This window comes from Pezoporus occidentalis, unplaced genomic scaffold, assembly GCF_034315485.1.
Source record: "Pezoporus occidentalis ecotype Australia unplaced genomic scaffold, CSIRO_AGI_Poc_V1 ctg63, whole genome shotgun sequence".
NCBI classification, from domain to species: Eukaryota; Metazoa; Chordata; class Aves; order Psittaciformes; family Psittacidae; genus Pezoporus; species Pezoporus occidentalis.
Window position 1 is genome coordinate 4,348,974 of NW_026915977.1, and position 25,763 is coordinate 4,374,736.

Consider the following 25,763-nt stretch of genomic DNA (forward strand, 5'->3'; position numbering starts at 1 on the left):
GTAAAAGAAGCAAAATGTCATTGCCCTGTTGGTGTTGTTTTCCTCTGTAAAAACAATGCTTTAAAAAGTGTTTCTTCCCCTCTGATAACAAAGGGAAATGTTATACAAGGATTTCCATTCTTATCTACAGAGCTTCTAGACAGGGTAGCCTTTCCCCTGGCATGGTAAGCTGCCTCTCCAAGCTCCTCCTCCTCCAGGAGTAAACCCATTTTTTCGAAAAGCAGCTTTTATTCAGTTTATTTTCTGCATTCATTTGTCATGGTGGTCTTTTATCAACCTGATCAGCACTGCAGAAACACCCATCTCCTCTAAAAGGACCACCGAGTCTTGGTCACTGTGTGACTTGGGCACTGGGGCTTTGCATGTGATGAGCAGCTGAGAGCTGCAAATGTGTCTCAGAAATTGGAACAAATCCTCTACTTGAGCTGAAGTGCCCCATGCAGCCTTGTACCAGAAATGGAAATATTCATCATGACAGGCAGCCTGAGGCACTGCTGTTGCTGCACCCTCAGACCTCAGAGCACAGCAGGGGCTAGAACAAGACATCTGCGCTCCCTGTACCACAGCCTGCTGACAGCAAGTGAGCAGCATCCAGGTGTCACTCCCTGAGCCTCTCTGCAGCCCTCCTTGGGCACTCCAAGCAAGGCAACAGAGACCATCTGTTGTGATCTGCTCAAAGCACCCCTTTGCACTGGAGATACCATTTCCAAGGTGGCTCGTGCTGGGATGCACACCCTGAGCTCCCCAAACTGCAGGGAAGTTCAGTTCAAAACTCTGTACTTTGGACTCACCTGTACCTCTCACACACTGTAGAGTTTGTCCTGTACCAGTGACACGCTGTACAGTTAAGTCCTGACCAGTATGTAACTGGTATATGTAATTAGGTATTTGTCATTGCCTCCTTGCTGGTGGAAGCTATCACTCAGGAGTATTTTTGGCCCATTAATAACTTCTTTACGGGTGACTCCATGAAAAACTGGTTCAATTCACTTTCTAGAGGATACCTGGTGACACAGTATGCCTTCCATCGTGTTTCTCCAGTGTTAGTCTGGCCATGAAATTTGGGTTGTAAACTAGAAGCTTTGGGACTAATCTATAACTTCAGGCTGGACTCGCAGTGGATGCCAAATGTCTGCTATAAGCTATCATGGTCCTGGAAAAAGGGAGAGTTGGTAGGAAGGAGATCAAGTCCTGATGCATCAGGATGGGTTAGTGAGAGCTCCCTGATGGGCACTCCTGAGGTGTTTTGGGGCCCTCTGCAAGGAAATGCTTCATTACAGGCTTCCAAGGAGATACATGTGCTCTCAGGTGGGAGATGGGTCCTGCCCCTCTATACACGAGACTTTTCAAACAAATGGAGCAGGGATCTTCTCTCATGTCAGGAAAACCTTGATAACCTCAACTCTCACTAAATTACTACAAGTTGCCTTTAGCTTAAAATAAAAGGAAATTGGCCAACGGTTATATTTCCATACCTGATGTTTATTTTATGTTGCTTTAGCAGATGCAAACAGCAGTTGACAGACTTATGAAGTAAAATGGAATGGTCTATGGCAAAATGAAGAGAAACAAGAAATCCTGGAGAAAGCCAGGACAAGGCAAATCCTGCACTAGGTCAAACGGTGAAATGCTGAAGAAATCTTTTTCCTACTGTTTCTAGGTTAGGTGGACTGCAAGCAGGGGAAGACGTCAGAGCACAGAGAAAGAAAGTTTCTGTATTCTCTATAAACTGATGTGAAATAATCACTAGACGAGCCTAATTCCTGCACATCGAGCTCATTCAGAGGACACCACTTTTCCCACCCCAAATGCAAAAGTCATGTCCTGAGACAGAAGAGGATTAAAGAATGTTATGGAAAATAAATCTTCCAGGGTTAAACCTATCAAACCACTTTCTCCATGAGGTGGGAGGATCCCAAGGTAGAGAACTTACCCAAAGAAGACTGGCTGGATGCTCCTGCCTCCCCACGTTTGCTCACAAGCTGAGAGGAACTGCTTGCTCCCTCTCAGAAGATGGTCAGAGCTGCATTATGCACACTCTACAGCAAGTTTCAGCTGGAAATAGTCTATTTCCAAAATGAAATGCAGGCTCCTTTATTTTTACATTTATGTATTGGCAACATACTTAGCCCTTGGTATCTGTGCCAGACTCTTTTCTCTTTGCTGCTGTTCTACAAATACCATCCTACTTTCATTATGAGCACAGGTATTTATTTGGAATCTCTGGTAGAAGAAACCTTCAGGAAGTCTTTTGTGCATAAAAGAAGGCTTCAGGAAAAAAATGCATAACCCTAAATATGTTACTTTTCTCCTCCCCCCCGCCCCGAGCCACTTCTCAATCAGAAAAACAAACAAATGACTACAAAAATAGCCTCCATGAGTCACCAAAAAATTATCAAAACTATCAGATGAGGGCATTATCCACACAGCTGGTAGCATAGTCCCCAGTACATCCATTGTGGAGAACCTTTCAGAGCATGAACAATCAAAACCTGAACAGACAGCCTTGAACGATGCTTTGTAAAAAGCTTAATTGCAATCAGATTGACGGGATGCCAAAGTACTATCAACAATGGGCTGGTAGAGAGCAGGAGTTAAGTGGTGGTGCAACACGAATAATACCGCTTTGATTTGCCTAACACTGTCCAACTGTAAGTTTGTGCAACAGAAAAGCACATGGCTTGGCAAGATTAGCCCCGTTAATACGCTTTACTGACACAGTCCCTAGGAGAAAAAGGACAGCGCAAAGGTTTGGGCCTCAGCATGCAGGGTAGCCCTGCACAACGGCACACACCTCACTGCAGGAGTAGTCATGTTCTAAACAGTTTTCTTTTGGGTTAAGATACTCAATATCCACTGAGAAGGCAAAGGGGAACTGCAGGCTGTACCAGCTCCTAGGTACTGCAATGGCTTGGATGCTGATGAAGGTTGGCATCCATCCTAGCGTATTTCTTTCACCAATAAATTCTCTGAGTTTACACATTCTCTGAACAGCTATGCTGTTGTATGTTGTGGTGCTGCAAAAGGCTCCTGTGACAGTGAAGCTACAGACTATGATTAATTTGACTAATTTAGCTATGTTTCCATTCTCAGTCGGTGACACTAGATGATCTTTAAGGTCCCTTCCAACCCAAACCATTCTATGATAACAGCCATGGAGGCTGGTGCAGCGCTGAAGATGAAGGGAGCCTGATGGGGCTGTGAAGCAGCCAGCATCACCCTCCAATCTGTGGCCCATCTGAAATTCTGCAACCCCAAAAACTCCTGCATGTGAAGTGGGAACCACAATGCTGTGGTGGGGAGATCAATCTCCAGGCGCTTCTAAGGGAAGCAGCCTCCCTCTATGGGGAGCGGGACCTGGCTTAATGGAGTTTTCTTAGGAAAATAAAGAAAACAGGCTTCTTCCCATGGACAGGGATAGGCAAGGCAACTGCTTTGCATTGTTGGGAAATGCAGGGCTGTGATGTGCATGCCTTCTCCCCCTTCCCTACCACCTGCTTTGCAGGGAGAGAACCTGCATAGAAAGCTCACAGCCTCCTTGTAAATCTGTGTATCAAAAACGCAACTCAAAGATGTTATTAAGAACAGAAACTCTGTGTTCACTGTCCATCACCCTACTGAAGGATTTCATTCCAGGATATGTACGCCACGATTTTGTCTAGTTTTCTATTATTCAGCCCATGTGGGCTCTTACCGCTTCCCTCGGGAGTCTCCACTGAAGCCTAATAGCCTGCATTGTTAGAAAACGTTTCCTGATATTCAGCTGCTTCTTCCTTCTATTCATGCACAGCAGAATTGCTTCTGCCCAGTTGCGCCTTCAATTGTTTTAGGTGCTCCAGGCTCCTTTCAAACTCTGATTTTTTGCCATCAGAACACAGCCTTGTATTCACTGGCTTCTCATGTCCTTTGGGCTTGTTTTGTTGAAACTTAATATCCCTCCAAGGCTGTGCTCCGAGATGCTGCCCCTGCTACTGAATGGGGAAGTCAGCCAGCACTGGCCTGCATCGGCTGTTGTTCTCTGCTTGCTTCATTAACTGCTCTGCAGTGGCTCTTCCTGACCTCTTAGCTCTTCATCCTTCCCAGTTCTTTTCATAGAATCACAGAATCCCAAGCTGGAAAGGATTTCAAGGGCCATCTGGTTCAACCTTTCTTGGTGAAGTATGACCTAGACTTGTGCTCTAGCACCCTGTCCAGATGAATCTTAACAGTGTCCAAGGTAGAGGAGTCCACCGCTTTTTGATTTGGTGAAACTGAATTTACTCGAGTAGAATACCAGCACGTACCGATGCCAGGTTACAGCCTGACTGCGGCCACCCCACAGCCCAGGGAAGCTTCATGGCATGCAATACGGGTATGGTACCTCCTGCTGACTCTGACACCAGTCAAATAGCACTATCTCTACTAAAATCACCCCAGGAGTCATTGCTTGGCTATCACTGGGATTCAGCAAAAGAATAAACCAACCCTATTTCACCCACTTTTCCCTAAAACCCGCTCAGCTCCCCTCCATGGGAAGACAAAGGCAGTGGTTTCCTCTTCCCCTCGGATACATTCAAACACCACCCTCTACCGCGACAGGAGCGGTGGTGCTCAGGTCTGCAATCAGGCTCCTCATCAACTGGTGCAAGTGACGGCTCACGCGGGAGCCCAGCAGCTTTGCTGGAAAACACCTGCTCCGCTTTCCCGGGGATAGGATTTCGGCATAACTGGTGCCTCTTGTCAAAACAACGGGATACGTTACAGCGTGTTTATTAAAGCGGGGACTCGGAAGCATGCAGTCCCTTTGAACTGGGTAGAAAGGATCAACAAGCTCAGCTCCCACACCAAATTAGGACGGAGCAAGTTTCTGAACTCACTCTGGAGGACAGAATAATCAGGTGTTCCTCTTCTGCCTGAACTCCTGGATGCAGCTTCTGAAGTGTGTTAGATTTGGTCATACAGAACTGGAAACCGCTCCATGTTATGGGGTAAATTACTAATAAGTGAGGAGCCTGCAAAACGAATCCCTTCTCCACTGACAATGCCACTACTGAGACACACTCGGAAGAGCCTGGTTAAATTACTGCAAAACCTGGAAAGCAAAGGGACAAAGGTGTACCTTGAGGCATGGAGAGGACACCACAGGACAGACCGACATTCTTCTAGCTTCTTGATGATGTTACCTAGCAAAGAAAAGCAAAGCTTTAGGAAAATATGCACAGTTTGGAGGAATAGCCCAGTCCAAGCACTTGGTGCCACCAGAGCTTTCTGTTTGCCTGACCTAGCAAGCAGTATGAATTTCCGCTTTACTTTTTATGAAACGAAACGCATTTCAGCAGCTCATAATCTAACAGCCTTGCTTCAAGTTGGCTGCATTTAACAAAGGCCATCAGGACACATGAGAATGCAAACGGTCACTATTGGATGGGTCTGAAAATCAGAGAAAGAAATCACAGGTTGATGGGTTAATCCCGTCCTTGCCCAGATGGACTGTATCCACGTTTCAGCAGTCTGTGCTCACTAGAAAGCAGCCAGCACTGAGTGCAGCCCAGACTTTCTGGGCACTCGGTCGCTCCGCTGGCACGAGCAGCACTTTCCCCTGCCCCCAAAAGATTTGATTTGACTAAACATTTGGAGAAGAAATATCCTGTCATTTATTAGCAGAAAGTCCTTTTGGACAGGAAAGTAATGGAACTTTAAGTGCTAGTAAATTAACAAACCAGCGTTTTTAAATGACACGGCCTTAAAATTGCAGGGATAATGATTCAAAGGGGCACTTGTTTTTCTTTTTCTTTGCCATCTCTCTACAGCATTTAAAAGTCTTCCTAAATGTATTTTTAAAATAACCCAGAAACCCCAAAGCAAAACAAACCACCCAAAAATCCCCAAAAAGCAGGATGAGGCTTTGCATTTCCATTTGATTCCAAAGTGACTTTTTTATGGCTTTGTTATAAAACTCTTCAAAAAGGATTTCAAATGGAAGCACTGACAAGCCATTAAGCATTAGTAAACACTGCCGCATTAGTGAGCTCCTGAAGGGTTCTGCTACATCTGCTCAGGAATTTTCCTTTAAAGTCTTTTCCAGCACAGACTGTGGTTTCTGTAAAGTGACTTTTTTTTTCCTTTTTTCCAGGAAAATGTCAGTATTACTGATTTTTCCTTAAGCTTTCCTGGGGAACGTCTAGATGAAATATTCCATTCTAACAGAACTGAACCTGTTGGTTTAATCATCCGAATGTTTCCTTTGGGGTCACCCAGACATTAACCTTATTCCACAGCAGCTGTAATCCTAAAGCCGGTGCTTTAAAAGTGTGAGACCTGGGGAAGCTGTGGGCCTCATAGGATGAGCAAATGGCACAGGACATCACATGGAAGCACTGCAGACAGCCAGAATCTCTGCATACAGCTGAGTTAGCAGGCTCAAAGAGTTGGTATTTCGGCAACGTGGGGTCACCCACTTCCCCAGGCAGGGTGTCTAAACCACTCTGGTGCTGTAAAGCCACTCCTGGATGGTCCATATTTACTACTGCAGCTTTAGAGCAGCTTGTTCACAGACTGCTCTCTATGGAAGGGAGAACCTCAAGGGGCCTCTGAACATCCTATATGTGTTGCTGGACCAGGATGAACTAAAGCCATGCAATATTTAGCTACTGAATGACAAATTAAGCCTGCTGCTGTAGAGCAAAGGAAGGAAGCCTCACCAATGAATAGAGGAGGAAAGGGAAAAGCTAATGTTGCTATCATATACATTCTAGTGACCTTTAAAATGCAATTTTTATTTGGTTTCTGCTCTTTGGCTCCTTTTGAGTGCTTGTAAGTGTCCTGAAGTAGGAATCTTGGCACAATAAAGCATCAGTTGACTGAAAATAATCAGCATGTTTGACAGCAGCAGAATTAAGCGTTAATCACCCAGAAATACAATAAGCTAGTCCTCTGGGCAAAACTCTTCCTCAAATCCTGATATTCCTGCCTGGCTGAAAACACTGGATATTTCATATGCCCATCCAAAAGCCACCAAACCACTGACACAACAGACAACCAAAACCAGAAGTATCACATCAGTAGGGTTTCTATGCACAGGCAGAAAATCTGAGTACTGCAAACAGGGAGTGAAACTTTTGCTTAAACATGTTATGCCTTCTCAGCAGCCGTGGCTTCCAATAAGATAACAGTCCAGTTTCCCTTGTTTTCCAAAATAACTCGAGATTACTGATGTACTGCCAATGTTTTAACAAGGAGAGTTCACTAAATCCCACCCTGTCCCAAGTCTTAAGATGAACACCATGGGATCAGGGTGGGGACAGCAAACGAGTTGTGCAGAGAGGGGAGATGAAGAGCCGAGGAGTCTATTCATTGTTTTTCCATTTTAAAGAAAACACTTGCCTGTAACTGTAACCTAGAAGAGAGCAGCCACCTCCTCTTCTCATGTTTGGCAAATAAACCTATGTTAAGGGCACTTTGTTGGAAATGTTTGTACTTTATTTGTTTTAAATAAAATAATACAGAGGACATCGACAGCACAGCATTTAGCCTGTTTAAACTGGTGTGGAGAAGGATAAGTGCTTTGTGAAATGTGCCTTGGAGGGGGGCAGGAATATATTCCTTTGGGGGTATTTTCTTTCTTGTCAGTACCAAACCTGTTTTATGTCCCACAGGGGAAAAGGGTTGGGATTGTTCTTTTCAATGATCTCTAGAGGCTACAGAGCAGCATCATGGGTGAACCTAGAGATTCTGCTTTTCCAGCTTCTTGTTTTGGCTAACACTGGCAGAAAAAGATGCTCCTTTTTAAAGAAAACCAGGTGACTGAATAACCTGCTCGCTAGAGATGCTTTTGAACCCTACAGCCACCAGGGATAGATAGGAAGTTGGAACCGCTACAGTGGTTGAGAACTGTGTAAAGGGCAAAAATACCATTCCCCGTCTCCTCTTAGGTTAGAGGCAACATTATAAAGAGGAGCTCCTGAGAGTCCTTGAAATTCATAACAGCTGAAGACTTCTGCTAGGAGCATTTAATTAAACCAGTAACTCCAGAGAGAAAGCAAACATCCCAGATAGGTACAGCTGCCTGGTTAAATTCCAATACCGCTAAAGTTGGCACAGTTGCCACATTCCGGCTACATACTTTAATAAACACAGAACTTTTGCTTTGTTTTAAGATTTATGCTGTATTTAATCTTCAAGGAGTTATCAGTCTCCTCTCTAATGGGTTTGCCCAGGGACTGATAGTTCTGAAGGCTGAGACAAAAGATGTTAATCTGCAAAGGGTATCATTGTGCTCATTCTAATCTCTATCAGTACATTCAGCCTCAAACCATCCAAACCACATTTCTTTCCCTAAAAAAAGGCAATTTCAAATGCAAAGGTGTTGTTTAATCGGTCCCCACTGAGAGCACTCACACTCACATAAGAATGGGCCCTGGGGTGTGAAAAGCATTATACCCAAGGGACCAGGATTTCCATGCAGCCAGCCTGGAAATGCCCACAAGCCAGGAAGCTGATTGCTGTATGCAGGTTTTCCTCCTGACACCGGTGGATTTTGCCTCTTGACCATTCTGCCAGCCCCATGCTCACCCCACGTTTGTACACAGGCGGTGGTGATGGCCGATGTCTGGCTATCCCTCCATCAGCCCTTCACAATTCATGCAGATTGTCTATCATCTTTACCAGCTGAATAAGGGAAACCGGACCTTTGACCATTAGGAGCAGGAAACATCTGCACCTTCACCATTTTCAATCCAAAGCCACGCTCGTGTTTTCATGTTTTATTAAACTGTGAGCTCTCGGAGGATGAGGTTTTGCAGACTGGAGCTATGCTGTTACATGAGATATTCAGGAAGTTATTTGCATCGACTGGATAAAAGCCTGTGGCAGCTGGGCGTGCTGCAGAAACGAGTCAGAGACCACTGCATCAGCCACCAGCCCAAGGAATAACATTAGTTCCAGCTTCACAATGAGTTGTTTACTGGCCTTGGCTGCCTGTGGGAACAGCCAAGACGAGCAGAGGAAAAGGAGAGACAAACACAATGAGAGCAAGACGCGTTAGGTGGGAGGCTGGGCTTTAGAGGCAGACACAGCATTGCAAACCTATGGAACTAGAGAGGGCTGAAAAACAAATAGAAGGGCATCGGCTGCTGCACAGAGTAAACAGGCTGAGCCAAATAAGCCGTCTGCTGCCAGAAGATCCTCCTCCCTAGCTGAAGGGCTGATATTAAAGGTAAGAGATAAAAATACAAAGCTTTTAGCTAGCAGCTCTGCTGGAAGGCGGATTCACTGAAAGGCACCCCAAGCAGCTCTCAGGGGGAGCCACAGAGGCGAGAGCAGCCGCGCTTCCCCGGAGTATCTGTAGCTATGTCCCTAAACGTTTAAAAGTCTACAGGTTTTCCAGCAGGAACCTAGGGCTTCCACAGCAAACTGCTGGTGGACAGGAGTCCAGACTGTTCCAGTCAGCTCCTTCGAGAAGATTTAAAAGCAAACCAAAACAAACCCCAAACTGGAAAAGAACGCCTTTCTACATCTATTTAGATATTTTATGGGGAGCTTTGCTTTGCAGCTTCCTAGTTTCACCTAATACTTCCCCGATTCCTAGCTGCCCCCTCTCCTCCTCGCTTTTTTTAATTGGAAGGAAAAAACAATTACAGCCGAGAAAGAGAAAATCCGAGATTTAAGCAGCCTTCCCCCTTCTCGCTTCCATCCCGGCGCGGGCACGCTCTCGCAGGCTGTGTCCGCCAGCTAATGGCTCAGGAAATCCGCGTTACCCATTGTCAGGCTGTCCTTAGGCTGCTAACGCTGCCCCGGGAGCTGCTGGACACGCTCTGGGATGGAATACAGCCCCGCGAGAGGGACCCAGCAGAGCCGAGGGCGCGGGGCGGGCTCAGGCACTAATAACACCTCCCTGCCCAATGGAAAGCGTTTCCTATCGAGACCCCCAAGAGTTCCCCCTGCCCACAAACCCTGCCCAGACATTGGGCCCATTCTTGTGTCCCGTTTCCCAAGACGTGATGGCTGCAGCGTTCAGCAGTTTTGTTTCCTCCCCGAACAAAGGAAGGCAGACAACTGCCAGCCGCTTTGCAGTTTGAAGATGAACGGGTAAACTTTCACAAAGCCGAGCACGCAGCTCTTCCGTGTGCGACTAACGCGGCTTGCACAAGGAAAGGATAAATGGGGGCTGTCAGGGAGGAATCGGGCTGAAATCTGCCGAGCCGAGGGCATGATCTCAGCCCCGGCCCCGCTGCCGTGGTAAGTGTGCATTTCCTCCCTTTCTAACCCAGCAGAAAAGCATCCAGCTTTAACGTCAGCTCTGCAAAAAGGATTGATTTCTGAACTCTGAGGGCTCACACAAATCTCTGCGATAACACTAGCCGGGGATGGGCTCGAGCTGTGCATTTCAATGGAGATTAGCGGTGTTTTTTCTATACAGGCAGATCTCATTCCTCTGACTTTGAGCTGTGCTATGGGTGGGATGGGAGAGGCAAATGTTTCTGTTTAAAGTGAGAAAGATGATCTCCAAGTTTTTGGAAAGTAATTACTGTGTGAGCTACCCCTCCAAACTCTTGCAGTGGAAATCATTATAATTCACATCACAATTCTCACTGTGTCACCGCAGATGACAAGTTAAGGACTTTTCTACCCCTGCTGCTTGTTTCAGCTTTGTAAAAAGTATCTCTTGGTTAGGACTTTCTGTCTGTACTTGAAGTCAGCATCACATAGACACTAATATAAGTTTAAGAAAGGGTTGTATATAAATGTGACATAAACTTCCAGCTTATGTTGATAAATGCTTTCAGCTTCATGTAATGCGAGATCTGATTCCCAAAATCTATACTAAAAATAGGGAATAAGTTGTGTATTTTATACTGCAAAACTTCAAAATTTTATTTGTCACTTGGGCTTTCATTTATGGCTAAAATCTACTCCTTCTAAGCTTGGTAGCAAAATTCCATGAAAAAAATCAAATACTGCTCTAAACAGATAGAAAAAACAGTGTCAGAAGTAAAATAAATGCTGAACAACTTAATTTACAGATACAGCTGTTTGGAAAAAATAGGATTTAACCTGATGTAAGCCCACTACAGAAGAATTTGCAAGAATGGTTTGGGGTTTTTTAATGACACTCCTTAATCTTTGTTTGAGAGGAGACAATTGTGTGGTTTTGCATTGCTTCCCTATATGAACACAACAGTAAAACCCAGAGGATGGGAAGAGCAAAGTTCACAGGTCGGTGATAAGGATATTTGCCCCCTCCCCATAGCACTTTTCCGTCTTCTCTTCTTTACTAACATTCTGAAAGCTAAAACAAAACAGGCAGTAAAGTAACCTTGGGACTTTAAGGGGTTCAGAGCCTCTGAATTTTAAAAGAGGGACAGGAGGTGGTTTTGGGTTTGGGTTTGGGGGGGGTGTGTGTGTCTGAGCATACATTTCACTTTAATCCTTCAAGACTAAAAATGAGACTCCTCCTTAACTGGGGTTAGACCAATTGATAAAAATCAGTGTCTTTCAAATTCTGGAGTTCAGAGCTCAGCTGCGCACAAACTGAACTAATGCCTGGACACAATGAGACAAAACAAATGCTAAAACCTGCACCTCCCAGATTTCTGAGAAGCAGGATCGAAACATTCACTGTGCCTGAGCACTGCAGCCAGTGCCAGAGAGAGGGTGCGCTCCCAGCTGTAGATGGTTGCGCTCCTCCAGCCTGTGACTTCGTGACTGGAGCACAGGAGTGGGAATTAGGGCAGTTTTACTCACACCTTGGGCCAGACCCTGGGGAAGAGGTGCACTGTAAGAGGGTACGAGAAGGTTGGTTGCTGGGGAGAGCAGCGTGGCAAAGCAGTCTGGGACTCAGTTACCATGGTAGTGCCTTGGCACTTCAATAGCGTGGCCGTTTGCAGCCATACGTGTTTATGCCAGTGTTTGAGATGCATCTGTGCAGGCTCCAGCTAACTCTGGCTGAAGCATGTTTGAGTATCTGGGCTCTGTTTACCCAAGTCTGCGTGTTGCTGGCCAGGTGTACACAGATGATGTCGTGGTCCCAGCCTGACGGTCACTCAGTGCTCCGGGATCACTGGGCTGGGGTGGTGAGGATGGCTCCTGGAGCACACACCCAGCCTCAGTGGGTCTTTCTAGGTCAAGCGTGCGTGCAGAGACTCACTGCTCCTTCACACATTGCTCCTCCTCCATAAATAAGGATCCGATTTAGTCTCAGGGAAGGGGAGCCACCACCTTTTACAAAAGCCAAATTCTCTCCTTGAAAAGAGGAGCTCTTTATTCATGAGAACAGACAGTGGCTCTGCAAGACTTCCTCTAATGCACCATCTTCTCAGCTCGGTCCCATAAAAGGGGGTAAAGAGCCACATGCTTTGGAACCAAACTAGCCTTAGCTGACCCCAGCTGCAAGGAGAGTCTTCTGAATTATTTGTAATGGTTTGGGCTTGTAGAAAAAGGGAAAGTCTCTTTATCTTGGCAAGTGAAATCGAGGAACATCCATCAGTCCCTAAGCCCTGAGACAAAGGTGCACGTTAGGAACAGTGCAGACTGCTTTCTCTGTGTGCAACACGATCTCATAATATTTTGAGTACCTATTATGCCTGTAAATAGACAACCACGACAGAGGCTCTTACTTTAATCAGCTAATATTCCCATCTTCCACCCCAGCTTGTATTTGCTTTTATGTGGTAAAGGGAAATTACCATATTTAGCACTAAGAGAATCATCCCTTATATGATGCCAAAATACCATTCTTCTGCTCTCATCTCATTATGAGAAATCTGATTTCTAAGAAACCTCCCTACAGAAATACCACTCGCTAGCCGAGATCTTATATTTCCGTGCTGCAAAGTAATTTCTTATTTAACACATTAGTGCACGCTTACCCTCAACACATCCTTTCATTACATACTGCTCAACATTTTATACAGACCTTAATGTTTTTCTCCAGAGGGGAGGTGAAGGAAATGGCATGAAAACCCCAGCTATGCCTCCAAATTCCCTCCTGAGAAACATGCACTGAGAAGAAGAGGGAGCCCAGCAGCTCTGGAGGAGGCTGTGCATCTCCAGTGCTTGGGGTCAGACCAGAGCAAACGGAATGAAGGCTGTTGGTACCCATCCAGCCCATACTGCTGTCAGATGAGAGTTCTCCAGCCTTCCCCTTTCCCCCCCCCCCAAGAAAAAAGCCATTTGAGAAAACAAAGGCCTGTTTTGTCAACTCCCTCTGGTAAATAAATGCAGGGCACAGGTTCTTCAAGGTCCTGAGCAAGAGAGTGGAGTGTGGATTCCCTTCTGCCCCACTGTGCTCTGCACTGTGAGGAAACCGTTCGCACCTCCTTGCACCAAGTTTAGCTTGCAAAAGCTGAAATAGGTGTTTGTGCTGTGGTGCAGGCAGCTGGATGGAAGCTTGTGGTGCTAATGTATGCAAGGGGGAGGAAAAAAAAGCCTATAATTTCTGGATAAACAGAGGTGAAAGTTCAGCTCTCCTGCTTCAGCAAAGGGACTGCAGAGGAACCGGCCCGGAGCCACAGCCCTGGGCAAGAGCGGTCAAAGGAGGGCTTCATGCAGCTGCAGGCGCCTTGTGAGGAGCCAGTAAAGGCAACAAGGAGCCCAGAAGCCAAGCAATCACCAAGGAACCACTGGAAATTGTGTCAGAGAAGGAAAGAAAGGAAGCTTTTGGGGCAGGATGCTGACTGGAAAGTGTTTTGGAACTGTAAGCAAATAAACTGAGTCCTGTTGTTGGATTCCCCAGTGGTGCAGGGAAACAGGACTCTCATTTTCTACTTCTTTTTTTTCTCAACCACACTTTGTAAATAAACAGGGCTACATCAAAGACACAGCTACCTCCATCACCGGCTTCTGCTCCTGAGCAAAAACAACCTGGTCAAACAGCGTAACTCTGCTTTTCATCAGCTCTTTTTTCTTTGCATTTAAATCTCTTTATTGGGATCTCCACTGAATTGAGCAATGCCGTTATGAAGCAATGTCTCCTTAGACAGACACCTGAGGGTCAAAACTCCCAGCATTTCTAGAGTTCTCCATCATCAGATTGAGGTTTCTTTGCAACCCAAACCATTCCTCTTATGAGAATAAAATAATGTGAACTTTGCTGGGAAGTTTGGGATGAATTCCATTATTTCTGAGCTGTGGCTGTGGCTCCAAAGGCCACAGTAGATGGGGAAGGCCGAAGCACATCAAGGGTTAAAGGGGTGATGTAAATGGAGAGAGACATTCTCAGTGAAAACAAAAAGAGAGTCATGCCCTGAGGATCAGTGTCTGAATATGGGGTAAGTCCCTTCGCCATTCTCTTCAGAAGGAAACATTTTAATTAGCTCAATACAAAACAGATACAGCACAGAGAAGTCACCATGAGCAGGAAATGCTTTGTAAGTCTCAGAGGACAGTTAGGAGACAACGGCAGTGCTGACGGGTTGAAAAGGAAAAGAAAGGAGAATGCCTTTAGGATTGGGTCCGATAGGCTCAGGTTTCCACTTCCCTGCTCCATCTTGGAACAGAATGGAACTGGGGTCCTGCTGCAATTAAGGCAACAGAAAGCGGCTGTTGAACCTGGAGGGTCTGAGAGAGCAAAATCCACCCCAGGCAGGGAGGAAAGGGGTGGCTGGTGCGCTCCCACTTAGTTGTAGCGGGAGCCCAGGGTCACTCTTGGTGGCTGAGGGAAGGGAAATGCCTCATGGGCTCCTGTGGTTTGTTTTTCTTCTCTCAGAGGCTTTGAAAAGCAGACAGTGAGACCTCACTGACCCGATCACAGGTAACTCAGGATTTCACCTTCCCACCAGGTGCAGAAGATGTCATTACACCCACAGCAAATACTGCGGAATGAAAGTACCCGTGGTACTGAAGCCCCTTGCACAATAAGTGTCAAAGCCATGAATAAGAGCCTTCCTGCCTTGTCTTTTATGCTAATCATCAGAGAACGTCTCCCTTTTGCCCAGCATACTGGCTAGGCATTCAGTTTGATAAAACCCAGGGAAGAATAGCTCTTTGAAGCCACAGAAACCTTTGCTGGACTTCAAAGTCACACTTCTGTCTACTTCTTTCCTACTGTTCTCAAATACATCACTTAGGATTAGTAAATGAAAGAGATTAAAGCATTTCTCCTTTCCTTCAGTTCATATAGCCAGCAGAGCTTTGTATACAGGCAGCTGCTTGTTTCCTCACTGTCTAATCATACTCTTTCCCCTGTTTCTACACATGAGGGAAGAAATACAGGCAGAGGTTACTGCAAAAACACAAGAAGCTGTAGGGAGGATGGAGAGCTCAGAGCAATTAGGTTGGTTTAAAAGCCAAACTGGGTATCCTGAGCCATTTCCAATCCTCATCCGTTTCCCTTCCGCAGCAGCAGCCGGGTCGAGCAACACCTGCCATTGCTAGTGCAGCTTTCGTTAAACCCATGCTGCTGGCGCTGGGGAAATGGAGCCAGCATCAGTGTGCAGCACCGTTACTGCTCTATCAGCTTTAAAAAGGGGAAAGCCAGCTACCGGCTTCCCCCAGACTGGAGGTTTGTTCTTATAACCACTTTCAGTTAATGCTCTCAAAGCTCTTTCCAACCAAAATCAACTAGTGAAACTAGGCACTGAGGTATTGCAAGAGCGGTGAAGCAGCGGGGAACTTGGCGGTGAGATGGTTTTGTTGTGCTCTCCATGGCTGCTTTGCTTTCTTTTAGTTCAGATTTTGTGGTTTTCAAGTGAACACTTGCAGGCCTTTAGAAAGGACAGCTTGGTGGTCATTACCATTGCTCGTTAGCATGGCTCTAGTATCGTCAGAAACATTTACTTTTTCAGGTAGAGAAAGTTTCTTGTGTATCTAGTAAGTCCATGCAGTATATCTCACCTTACCTATAGTACTTATACCAGGCCTATAGCCTTATGCAGAATTACCAGCTATGCAAAGATCTTCCAAGAAACCCCAAATAATCTTCCCCCCCCCAAACCTGTTTTGAGCCTTCTGCATAATTAAAGTGGAATGAAGGATGGAAATAAAACTCAACACATTGCAGAACTGACAGTTTGTGGTTGTAAAGCCATAACCCTGGGCTCTGTGGTGGAAGGGAGTTACGCATCATGCAATCATTGTACTGAGTAACAGGGAAGTGAAAAACCACTAATGAATGTCATTCTTGTAGAGAGAGGGCATAAAGCACAGGCTGTGCCCAAGGAAAGTACTTACTTATTTCTAAGGTCGGAGTCTGAGATGTATGAAAGCACAAGTGCTGCCATAACCTAGAGCCATTTCTGGACAAAACACAGAAAACCCTCCAAGCCCCCAGCATCCCCAGCCTTTTGATCCATCAGTTTTTGGCTTCCGTACCTATAAAACCTTCGTGTTTTAGTGATAACTTGAATGCACATAGTGATAATCTAGGAAGAGATCCTTCAGATTTGAAAGGGTTTCACATTTGGTCTGTATCAGAGCTCACAAGAAAAAGCTTTGCAGTGGTTAGTTATTTAAATGAACACACAGAGGATGCCCTTACATATTCAGACTGATAATGTTGCATTCATCTTACATCACATCTGAGAAAAAGAAAATGTGAAGATGCTAAAACGTCAGTCCCAAACTCCACACTGTTTTTTGTGACCTCAGTTTGATGGATGTGCATGAAGCAGAAAGAGGGGACTTAATGAAATTACAGAATCTGATTTTAAAGCGTGCTTTTTACCTGCAGTAATTTTCTGTACTGACAGGCAGTTGGTCTGCGTTAAGCCAGAAGCTGGTTGTTTTGAAGATTTCTTGGGGTGCTAGGAGAAGGAAATAAAAGAACTGTGAACAGGAAACTCATGCACCATAGGAAGCAGTGCGTAGTTTTCCTTTATTTTCAGTACACAGAGAACAGGGAATATCACTACAACAAAACGCAAGTGGGAGCAAACCCTGACAGCTCCTCTGCTGAACCCCACTTCAGAACTAGGAAGAGGGGTACACGAGTGACAGGCTTCATGTTCTGTTACAGTACCACCTCTAACAACAGCTAGATACGCTCCTCCCATGATGTACCACCCCCATTTTAGATACAGGATTCAGAGTTTTGGCCTGCCTGATGAACTGAACAGTAAAGTGTTTTTCTTTATATTCACTTAACTCAGCATTTTAAAATGTGTCGCTAGTGTTTCCCCAACAAGGCAACAGCAGTGGTGAACAAGGTGTACATGAAAGAGCATCCTATTGCTTTAATCCTTAGTGAAAAGAAAGGAGAGTGAATTTTGCATTCAGAAAACTGAACCTGTAGACTTCAGGCTACAGAATTTCAAGCCCGTGGCTGAGTTTCAAAGCAACTTGTCAGCTTGTTTAAACACTTCAGCATTAGATAGGTAAACAACACAGCCCTGTATTTTAAGGACCATAACTTAGCTAGACAATTGCTGGCAGGCAATTCCCATAGACTTTTATGCCAGAAAACCTGGTATTTGACCTTGTGTCTGTCTGATGCAGAGCAGGGAAAAACGAATCAAGTGATTGAGCATCTTTTCTCCTGTGTAACAAGCATCTGGGTCTGGCTGCTGGCAGAGACTCCTTATGTCAGTAGTAAAGGTAACACTTCAGAGCCACCTTTCAAACTGCTGTGTCAGGCTGTGTTTTGAGGAACAGCCAGAAGCCTGGGCTGTGTGTGCAGACTGAAAGTGGGGTTTCCATCGGCCTCCCAGACACATGGGTATGTCAAGTTTCAAGGACACCCAATCCCTCTCAAACCTGCCCAGTGCGGATCCAGACATGGAGCCTGGACCAAGCGAATCTGGCACACCTGGTTTTTACACACCACAGAGGAAAAGGGTCTGCTTATAAAGGTTATATTTCAGCATAAACAAAAATTGCTCCTGATGGAAATAACATGCAGTCTCTTTCTTTAATGGTGGGGAGTTACAAGCCAAGAATTCAATGCACTAGGCTGAGGGTTAGGCTAAGAGGCACAGCTATTCCTGTTGGAGCTCCTAAGTTCTTGCTTAAACGCTTTTCAACTTGTGAGACCTTCACTTTAGATTATCATGTATTCAAGGAAAGTGCACCTTTGAGATTTTACTGCTATCCTTTTCACAGGTTTAAATGTTTGATATCTTTTTTAGGTCATCTCACAATAAAGTTAATTTAGCCACAAATTTAGTGGGAAAAACAGAGATGAGCACAAAAGGACAAAGAGGAACAAGGAACATTTTGTTTCTCTACACCAGCCCTTTCCTTATTCTGCCTTTCCAGCCCCGAAGTCCTGTACAGTTTGCATGATGAAGTGTCAGCTTAGCTGAGCTGTAGAGAAAGCTCTGACATGGGACTGGTCTCCTCTGCCATTGCAACATGATTGACAGCAATCAGATAAGGGCACATCTATTTCTGCTTTGAACATTTACTAATGCAGGATATCATTGAAAATACGTAACTCTAAATGCACCTAAAACAAAAGAAAAGCTTTACTAAATTGGGTGAAGATCATGTACCAAGGGCACCTATGAAAATCAGAATTCTGTTAGATCAAGGCACACACACATAGCCAGAACAGCAAACCAGCACAAAGCATGACTTCAGTGCACCAGTCCTGACACTGCCCCAGCCAGCAGAGAGCAGGAACCTTCCCCTCCAGGGGAGATGTACTAGTTCCAAGCGGTCTTTTTGGATGTCAGAAGGTTCAAGTCATTTGAAAGTTATCCTTCTGAGAAACAAGGTTTGGGGATCCTCCCTTCCTGCTGTTTTGCTTTGTGTCCAGCTAATCTGTGAGGTGCAAAGGGGAGGTGCTGCCTGTGCTCTGGGACACGGTGCTGGGTTCTGTAAAGCCTGTGGTTGTCCAGGCACTCCCAGGGGAGGGCAGAATTTGCACCTTCCACTGGCAAAGCCATGGCTATTACGTTTTTCTCAACACTTGACATTTCACCAGCTGACTCACTGACAGCCTGCATGCAAGAACAATTGTCAGCGTGAGCCCTTCCAGTAGGAAAACATATGGAAAACATTTGGTTTTGATCAGTTTGCATCCCAAATTGTCCCGATTCCATGCTTTCTTCTCCAGTTTATTTATGTGTTGCCATTTAACACAACCCAGTTACATGCTTGCTGTTGAAACTAGGTTGTCAGAGTATCGCTTTCTGGAAAGGATCCTACTGTTCACAAAGGTTTCGTCTCTGTAAGTTACTCCATAGTTGCAGCTAGTAAAATGTTTCTTAGATTGAAAGAAGTGTGCAAACGTTGTTTTTGTATTTGGTTTGCTGTAGTTTACGAGGCAAAGGTCCTTCCCTTTATTATCCAGCTTTGCTCCACATTTCCAATATGATCTAGATGATGATCTTAAGGTCCTTTCCAACCCTAACTGTTCTCTGATTCTAAGACGTACCGACTGCCGTGCCCGTGTTCCAACTCCTTGCTGCAATGAGGGAGGACTTGCCTCCTCCAATCCTCCTGTTTAGACTTTGAAAACAATACTTAAACACCAGTAAGAGAACATCAAGATAGTTCATAAAGCACCTCCTGGCAGCAAACAGTGTGCTTGCTTCAACTCTACAGTCTCTAAAGCTTGCTGAATCGGGACAAAGTGTTACAAGAGTGTGGTTCTTGACATTCCCAGATTTCAGGTTCTGAACCTGGACAGAGTAAAAATGAAGGTGGCAGTGTAGCTTAGAGGAGTCCTTTCTGCAATGTGTTTTACATTTCCAAAAAAAAAGGAGTCTTTTTGAAGTAATGCCATTTTTCAGAAATTTAAGGGAAAAAAGCACAACGTTTTCCTGAAGTGGCGAGCATCATTTTGGAAAGTATCTTTGAAAAACATTTTTGAAATACACTTCAGTTTTTTCAAAGTGAAAATGTGGGAGGATGCTCCCATTTTCAAGTAGAAAAATGGGAAACCAGCACATTGTTAACATAGGTCTGGGGTTTAAAACTTTTGCTCAAAAAAGGGTTGAAAGAGACCATAGAACTTTTATTTCTGCACAGTTAAAAGCAAACACTAAAACTTTTGGTTTCTTTCTCCTCTTGTTACAAGTTTAGGTGAACGTTTCAGACTGTCGGGTTCTATACCTGGGCAATTTTGTGGGTCCATGATTTAATTTCTTTCCAAACATATTGGGCCAAGTCCCTCTCAAATTTTAAAGGAAAATCTTTCCAAGCAGAAAGTTGGAATTAGTAATTGCCCTCCCTCCAATAGGAGGATGAGGGAGAGATGGGGGAAGGAAAGGAAAAGTTGAGCACAGTAACCGCTGTGTTCAGCTTCGAAAACCCCAATAATAGTGGAATTTATAAAGACTACCTTGAAAACTAATTGGCCCTGTTTGCATATGTTTGATTGGAAAGGAAAGAACATATGCTCGCTTGCACAGCCAGTTTCAGTGATGGTAGGTTCCAAGACTGATGGCATATTTTTCTCTCCTTTAGGATGAAAGGACTTGTGACAGAGACATGGTAGCAAGGTGTGGAGCAACCTTCCTGGAATGTGTTTCTTCAGGAAGAGAAGAGATCGCTGCCGTATTTTATGGATGTCACTGAAGTAGACTTTGAAGTTCTTTGGAAACACATCACAAACTTGGCATGGGAAACCACAGCAACAATCATACCTGTTTGATAGATGATTCCTTTAAGTACAACTTGTATGGAGCTGTGTACAGTGTGGTCTTCATCCTTGGTTTGATTACTAACTGTGCCTCCCTCTTTGTTTTCTGCTTTCGGATGAAAATGCGAAGTGAAACTGCCATTTTCATGACAAACCTGGCTGTTTCAGATTTGCTCTTTGTGTTCACTTTGCCTTTTAAAATTTTTTATAATTTCAACAGGCATTGGCCTTTTGGAGATAGTCTCTGCAAGATCTCTGGTACAGCATTTCTCACTAACATCTACGGGAGCATGCTGTTCCTCACCTGCATTAGTGTCGACCGTTTCCTTGCTATCGTCTATCCATTCCGATCTCGCACCATTAGGACCAGGAGAAATTCTGCCATAGTCTGTGCTGGTGTTTGGATACTGGTCCTCAGCGGTGGAATTTCAGCTTCATTGTTCTCCACAACCAACATTTCCAACACCAGCACAACCTGTTTTGAAGGTTTTTCCAAAAGTATCTGGAAAACCTACCTGTCTAAGATCACTATATTTATTGAAGTGGTAGGATTCATAATTCCTTTGCTACTCAACCTTACCTGCTCTTCTTTAGTTCTCAGGACTCTCCGGAAACCTGCCACCTTGTCTCAGATCGGGACAAACAAAGAGAAAGTATTGAAAATGATCATTGTGCACGTGGCCATTTTTGTTGTGTGCTTTGTGCCTTACAATTCCATACTCTTCTTGTATGCTCTTGTGCGCTCCCAAGCAATAGCAAATTGCTCCTTGGAGAGGTTTGCGAGGACAATGTACCCAATCACACTGTGCATTGCGACAATGAACTGCTGCTTTGACCCATTCATCTATTACTTTACATCAGAATCCTTCCAGAAGTCCTTCAACATAAAGACCCAGATGAAAATGGATTCTCTTTTCAAGACTGAGACAGCTCTAACAAAGACTGCACTACCAGCACCCCAGGATGAAATAAGTGACCAGGCTATTACAAATGGAGGAGACCCAACATCTGAATCTCATTTCTAGTAAGATGTTTGCACATTGAGTTCTCCCCCATTAACTTTTGATTAACACCACGTGTGAAATAGCTGTTTCAGAATATGTGGGTTCACACACGTGGTGTGAATGAAGTTGCTGGGGGATAACTACACAGGTGGACAAATCCTTAACACTGGGACGGTCCCATCACATGCAACAGGTGAACGTGAAATGTAAAAATCCCAATGGATCTCCCTTTGGAGATCATGGATAGGTAACAACACATGTGCCAACTGAGGAGGGAACAGAATAGCTTCTTCAAGCAGAACGTGCCAACATTTGGCCATTTCCCCCCCCCAGCAGTTTACATGGGACCAGTTGGGAAATAGAAAATTTAATTTTCTTGATATCTGCCAATATTTCATGCCTTCTGGAAATGCATCATCATATGTTAACACAATAACTTCACACAATATGTATGTTTGCTTTTAAAGACATAATAAAAGCTTTTGGCTTTTCCTTATTTCACTGCAAGAGTATACTATACCTCCTGTTTTTTTCAAGATACAGGCATGCTGGATTTATTACATGGAGAGGTTTGAAGTGTAAACAATTGTTTTGAAAGTAGGCAAAAAAGTTACTTGGTGATAGAAGAGGAAAATAATGAGCAGAGTATTTTGGAATAAGAAGTTTCATCTTTGTCAGATTAAGCTGTCAATTTGTTCTAAATGCCACCTCTAGGGAGGAGTAAAGGGCTCATTGCTGCTCTGTTGCACCTGGGCCTTTATGTCCCAGGAGATTTTATATGACTGTTTCTGGAAAGGGCTAGACTATGAAGTCAGCTGAAAGACAGGGCTTGAAACCCCAGAGTCCTTGCAAGGGCAAACCTCTTCTATGGAAATCGAGTGCAGCTGAGGTGGGGGGGGGAAGAATTAGACTGCTGACCTTACTGAAGAGCTTGTCTGGATACAGACAATTGGTGTCAAAGCACCCAATTAAGAGAAGATCTCTAAGTGATTGCTTGCTGGTTTTCTCTATACAGTCAACTAATTAAACTACAAGGTCTCAAAAAAGCTCCAAAAGAAAAGTGAACTAAGCCACACTCTTAGTTACAGCAGTATTTTCTTTTTTCTTCATCAATACATATCCTGCTTTTCCTTTTATATAGATTATAGAACTATATGGGAAGTTATCTGGCTATATGTCATTGAGCTTTACGAGATCTTTCATTTCTTTAGCCATTGCTTCATATTTGAAGCTATACTGACCTTAACATCCTGAAGTGTGAATCAAATGAAAAAGAACTTAACTTGAAAATGTGTGAAGCTCCAACAGCAGAAATTTTTCTACTGACAATGTAGATCAGTAATCTACATTTTTTGACCCATTCATCCAGATCAGTAATCCACCTTTCCCACAGTACAGCATAAAACTACTTCTAGGTAGTTTCTTTGCCCCCCAAAAAGAGCCAGACAAAATATTACTTGAACAGATGTTTTCCACTCAACTATTTGTCTTAAGTCTCTCAGATCAAGCCTCCTGAGAGACTGAGAGCTGCTCATCAAATGTGATCACTGCTTAAAGCAGCAGAGGCTTTTAAAGTCTGCAGAAAGTGTTAATGCTTTGAAGGGGATATATATTTAGCACTACATTCACTTCTTTATTCAAACTCAGTTGCTTACCAAGGCTTGGACAAGCCCCAGAGATCATTCTGTTCTAGCCCCCAAGATGACTGTTGCTTATCTAGTGCCCCTTACTTTTGGCTCTTAATGCAGAAAATTTTATGGTCAACTCATCGTGTGCAGGGAGTATGAGAGCAGCCAAACTGTTCAATCTCATCTTTAAATTATCGCTGTGTTTACTAGAAACTCGCACACAAGACTGGCTTAGGAAATCTTTTGCTGTGTATTAAACCCTCAGACACCAGCACTTTGGAGCAGGAACAAAACATGAAAACAAGAACAGATCCCTCGAACTACTCAGGGGAAGGAGGCAGATGTGGCAGGACAGGGCACAGTCAACTACAGTGGATTTGTCAGCATCTGGGAAAAGTTTAACTCAAACAGAAGCAATGAGCTGTGTTTGAAAAAGCATCAGTGTTTGCCATTCAGCCATATGTGAAGTGAAAGCCAGTGCCATGCCCTTTTCCTTCCGTGCAGGCCTGAAGCAAAATGCTTTGAGGGCTTTTTAAAGTTTGTATTTCCTTTGGCTGATGAGCCTGTTTCAACACTTGCCATAAGATGTATACATTTCGCAGGAGCTGTTTCCGTAACTTCAGATGAAAATGCAAAGTGAGGCAAGAGGGATTTTACAGGCTTTGATACAGGCAGGGTTTTGTGCATGCAGCAAAGCATCCTTTGCACCACAGCGCTGTCAAGGGGGGAAGAGGGGGTGATGAAACCACCACCAACTGACACATGCTAAGCTGTGTGAAGGAGGTGGGGCACCTTCCACTGCCCTACCATTAACTGGCTGTTAAAAATTGCACTTAGTGCGGAGAGAGCTCCATTTTTGGAGATGGGAGAGAGGACGGAGTGGGAAGGATTCACTAAACAGCTACGGTGCGTTTAAAACAGTCTTCCTGTTTGCAGGAAAATTGTATGGAACACCAGTAAGTGCTCTTCTCCAAGGCAAACCCCTGTATTATTTCAGCTTTGCAAAGAGAGATGAGAAGCCTGTTTACGTGCTCACTCTCAATGGACAACATATAACTGTCAGCTTGTAAATCTTATGTTAAAAAGCTGCTTGTTCCCACTTGCAAACAAGAAGCAGATAGGTGAGATTCCTGAGTGACATGGGGTTTGGAAGCTGCGTGGGACAGGATTGGTCTCACACACATGGTGGGTGCTCTGCTCACTCGTTCTGGGTGAGCAAGGGCAGAATATGGCAGAGGAATCTCTCATTGCAAGAATCCTGGAGGACCTTCTGCTCTGCAGACCTTCCTCCAGTTAAATCCAAGGGAAGAGAAATCACATCTAACCTAGAAACCACTGCTAGGCTTTCTTATGAACATGCTAAAGGAGAGGAGGGAAAGAACTGCGTGTGACTGGACGACCTCCAGGCTGTACGTACACAGCTTGACTGTAATCTGAGCATAATGGGTGTCTTTTTCTAAGGGAAACTACTGCCAATGCTTACAGATCTCTGTTTGCAGTTTTATGGGGCAAGAGCTGCGGTCGATATTCTCACATAAAATGTAATCCTATCATCACGTGCCAAAACGCTAACTGAAAAGATTCATTATTTTGTAATTTAATCCCTTATAAATTATATGGAGATCATGTTGACTGACACTCACGGCTGGTAGGACAGGTCTTGACTAACCTTTTTTTTCCCAGGTCAGGTACACCAAGTACATGCTCTACGGTTTGTGTACAAATAACCAGTTATGCATTCAGAGGGAGGAAAAGTAAGTTTTCAGATGTTGGTAAAGCCAAGCTGGAAGGAGTGATGGTGGTAAAGGAAAAGTGGATTCACAGTTATTCTGGCCGAGGTGCAGCTGAGTGCTCCTGCTCCCCTCTGACGAAGGGCAGTGGTCAAACAGCACACACCGGAACTATGAGTTTAAAAGCAAAAATCAAGTTAATTAGAAGTCAGTGCCTTTACCTCTCTGAAGCTGAGAGACAGGACCCAGCAATCCTCTCAGATGTTAAACACACAGTGTTTAGCAAGGATTTAATTGCTCCCAGCCAGCTCACTTTTCCTATTCCCATTCATTCGCTGTGAGCTCACCACCAGCTTTGCAACTCAATTCCCAAGTGGAAAGCTGACGTTCTGAAAGGCAATATGAAATGTCTGCTCAAACTCACCTTTGAGTATGCACACCTATGCAAAATGGCACAGCAGCCTGATTGTTCATGAGATGTCATGACGGGAGGAAGTGTTACTCTATTAACCCATCCCTGGTGGTGTTCAAGGCCAGGCTGGACAGAGCCTTGGGTGATATGGTTTAGTGGGAGGTGTCCCTGCCCATGGCAGGGGCGGTTGGAACTGGATGATCTTAAGGTCCTTTCCAACCCTGACTATTCTATGATTCTGTTACAGACACCATGAAAGCCTGTTCTTCTGCAGTAGGCTTTTCTTAGTAACATACCAGGCTTTTATCAGATGCAAGGTGCCAAGTGTTTGTGGGCAGGGTAAGCCTTCACCAGCTTTGTAGAATCAGTGCTAACTACCCAGGCTCAAGTCTATGAAATACAAGGGCAAGGAGGCAGCACAGGTCACATATAGAAGTTGTGCACTGGCTCCTTGGGTAAGTAAGAGAGGTGACAAGTTCCTGTGCTGGC

The 25,763-nt window shown here is 44.6% G+C and overlaps 1 protein-coding gene and 1 long non-coding RNA gene across 3 annotated transcripts in view; one reads left to right on the forward strand and one right to left on the reverse strand.

Annotated features, from left to right (window-relative positions):
• Nucleotides 1–25,763, reverse strand: part of LOC134174775 (uncharacterized) — a 61,712-nt gene that overhangs the window by 15,851 nt on the left and 20,098 nt on the right. The window lies entirely within an intron of this gene.
• Nucleotides 8,857–22,011, forward strand: LPAR4 (lysophosphatidic acid receptor 4). Of its 2 annotated transcripts, none has more exons than XM_062639937.1 (2): nucleotides 8,857–9,193; nucleotides 20,326–22,011. In XM_062639937.1, exon 2 carries the CDS (start codon nucleotides 20,479–20,481, stop codon nucleotides 21,523–21,525), a length of 1,047 nt encoding a protein of 348 aa, XP_062495921.1. In that variant the 5' UTR covers nucleotides 8,857–9,193; nucleotides 20,326–20,478; the 3' UTR covers nucleotides 21,526–22,011. The 2 variants fall into 2 exon arrangements, with proteins under 2 accessions (XP_062495921.1, XP_062495920.1); XM_062639936.1 differs by lacking the exon at nucleotides 8,857–9,193 and adding an exon at nucleotides 9,653–10,215.

What these genes read in the sequence shown, in the direction of transcription:
- LPAR4 (XM_062639937.1), top strand. Translation starts at nt 20,479, where the DNA reads ATGGGAAACCACAGCAACAATCATACCTGTTTGATAGATGATTCCTTT.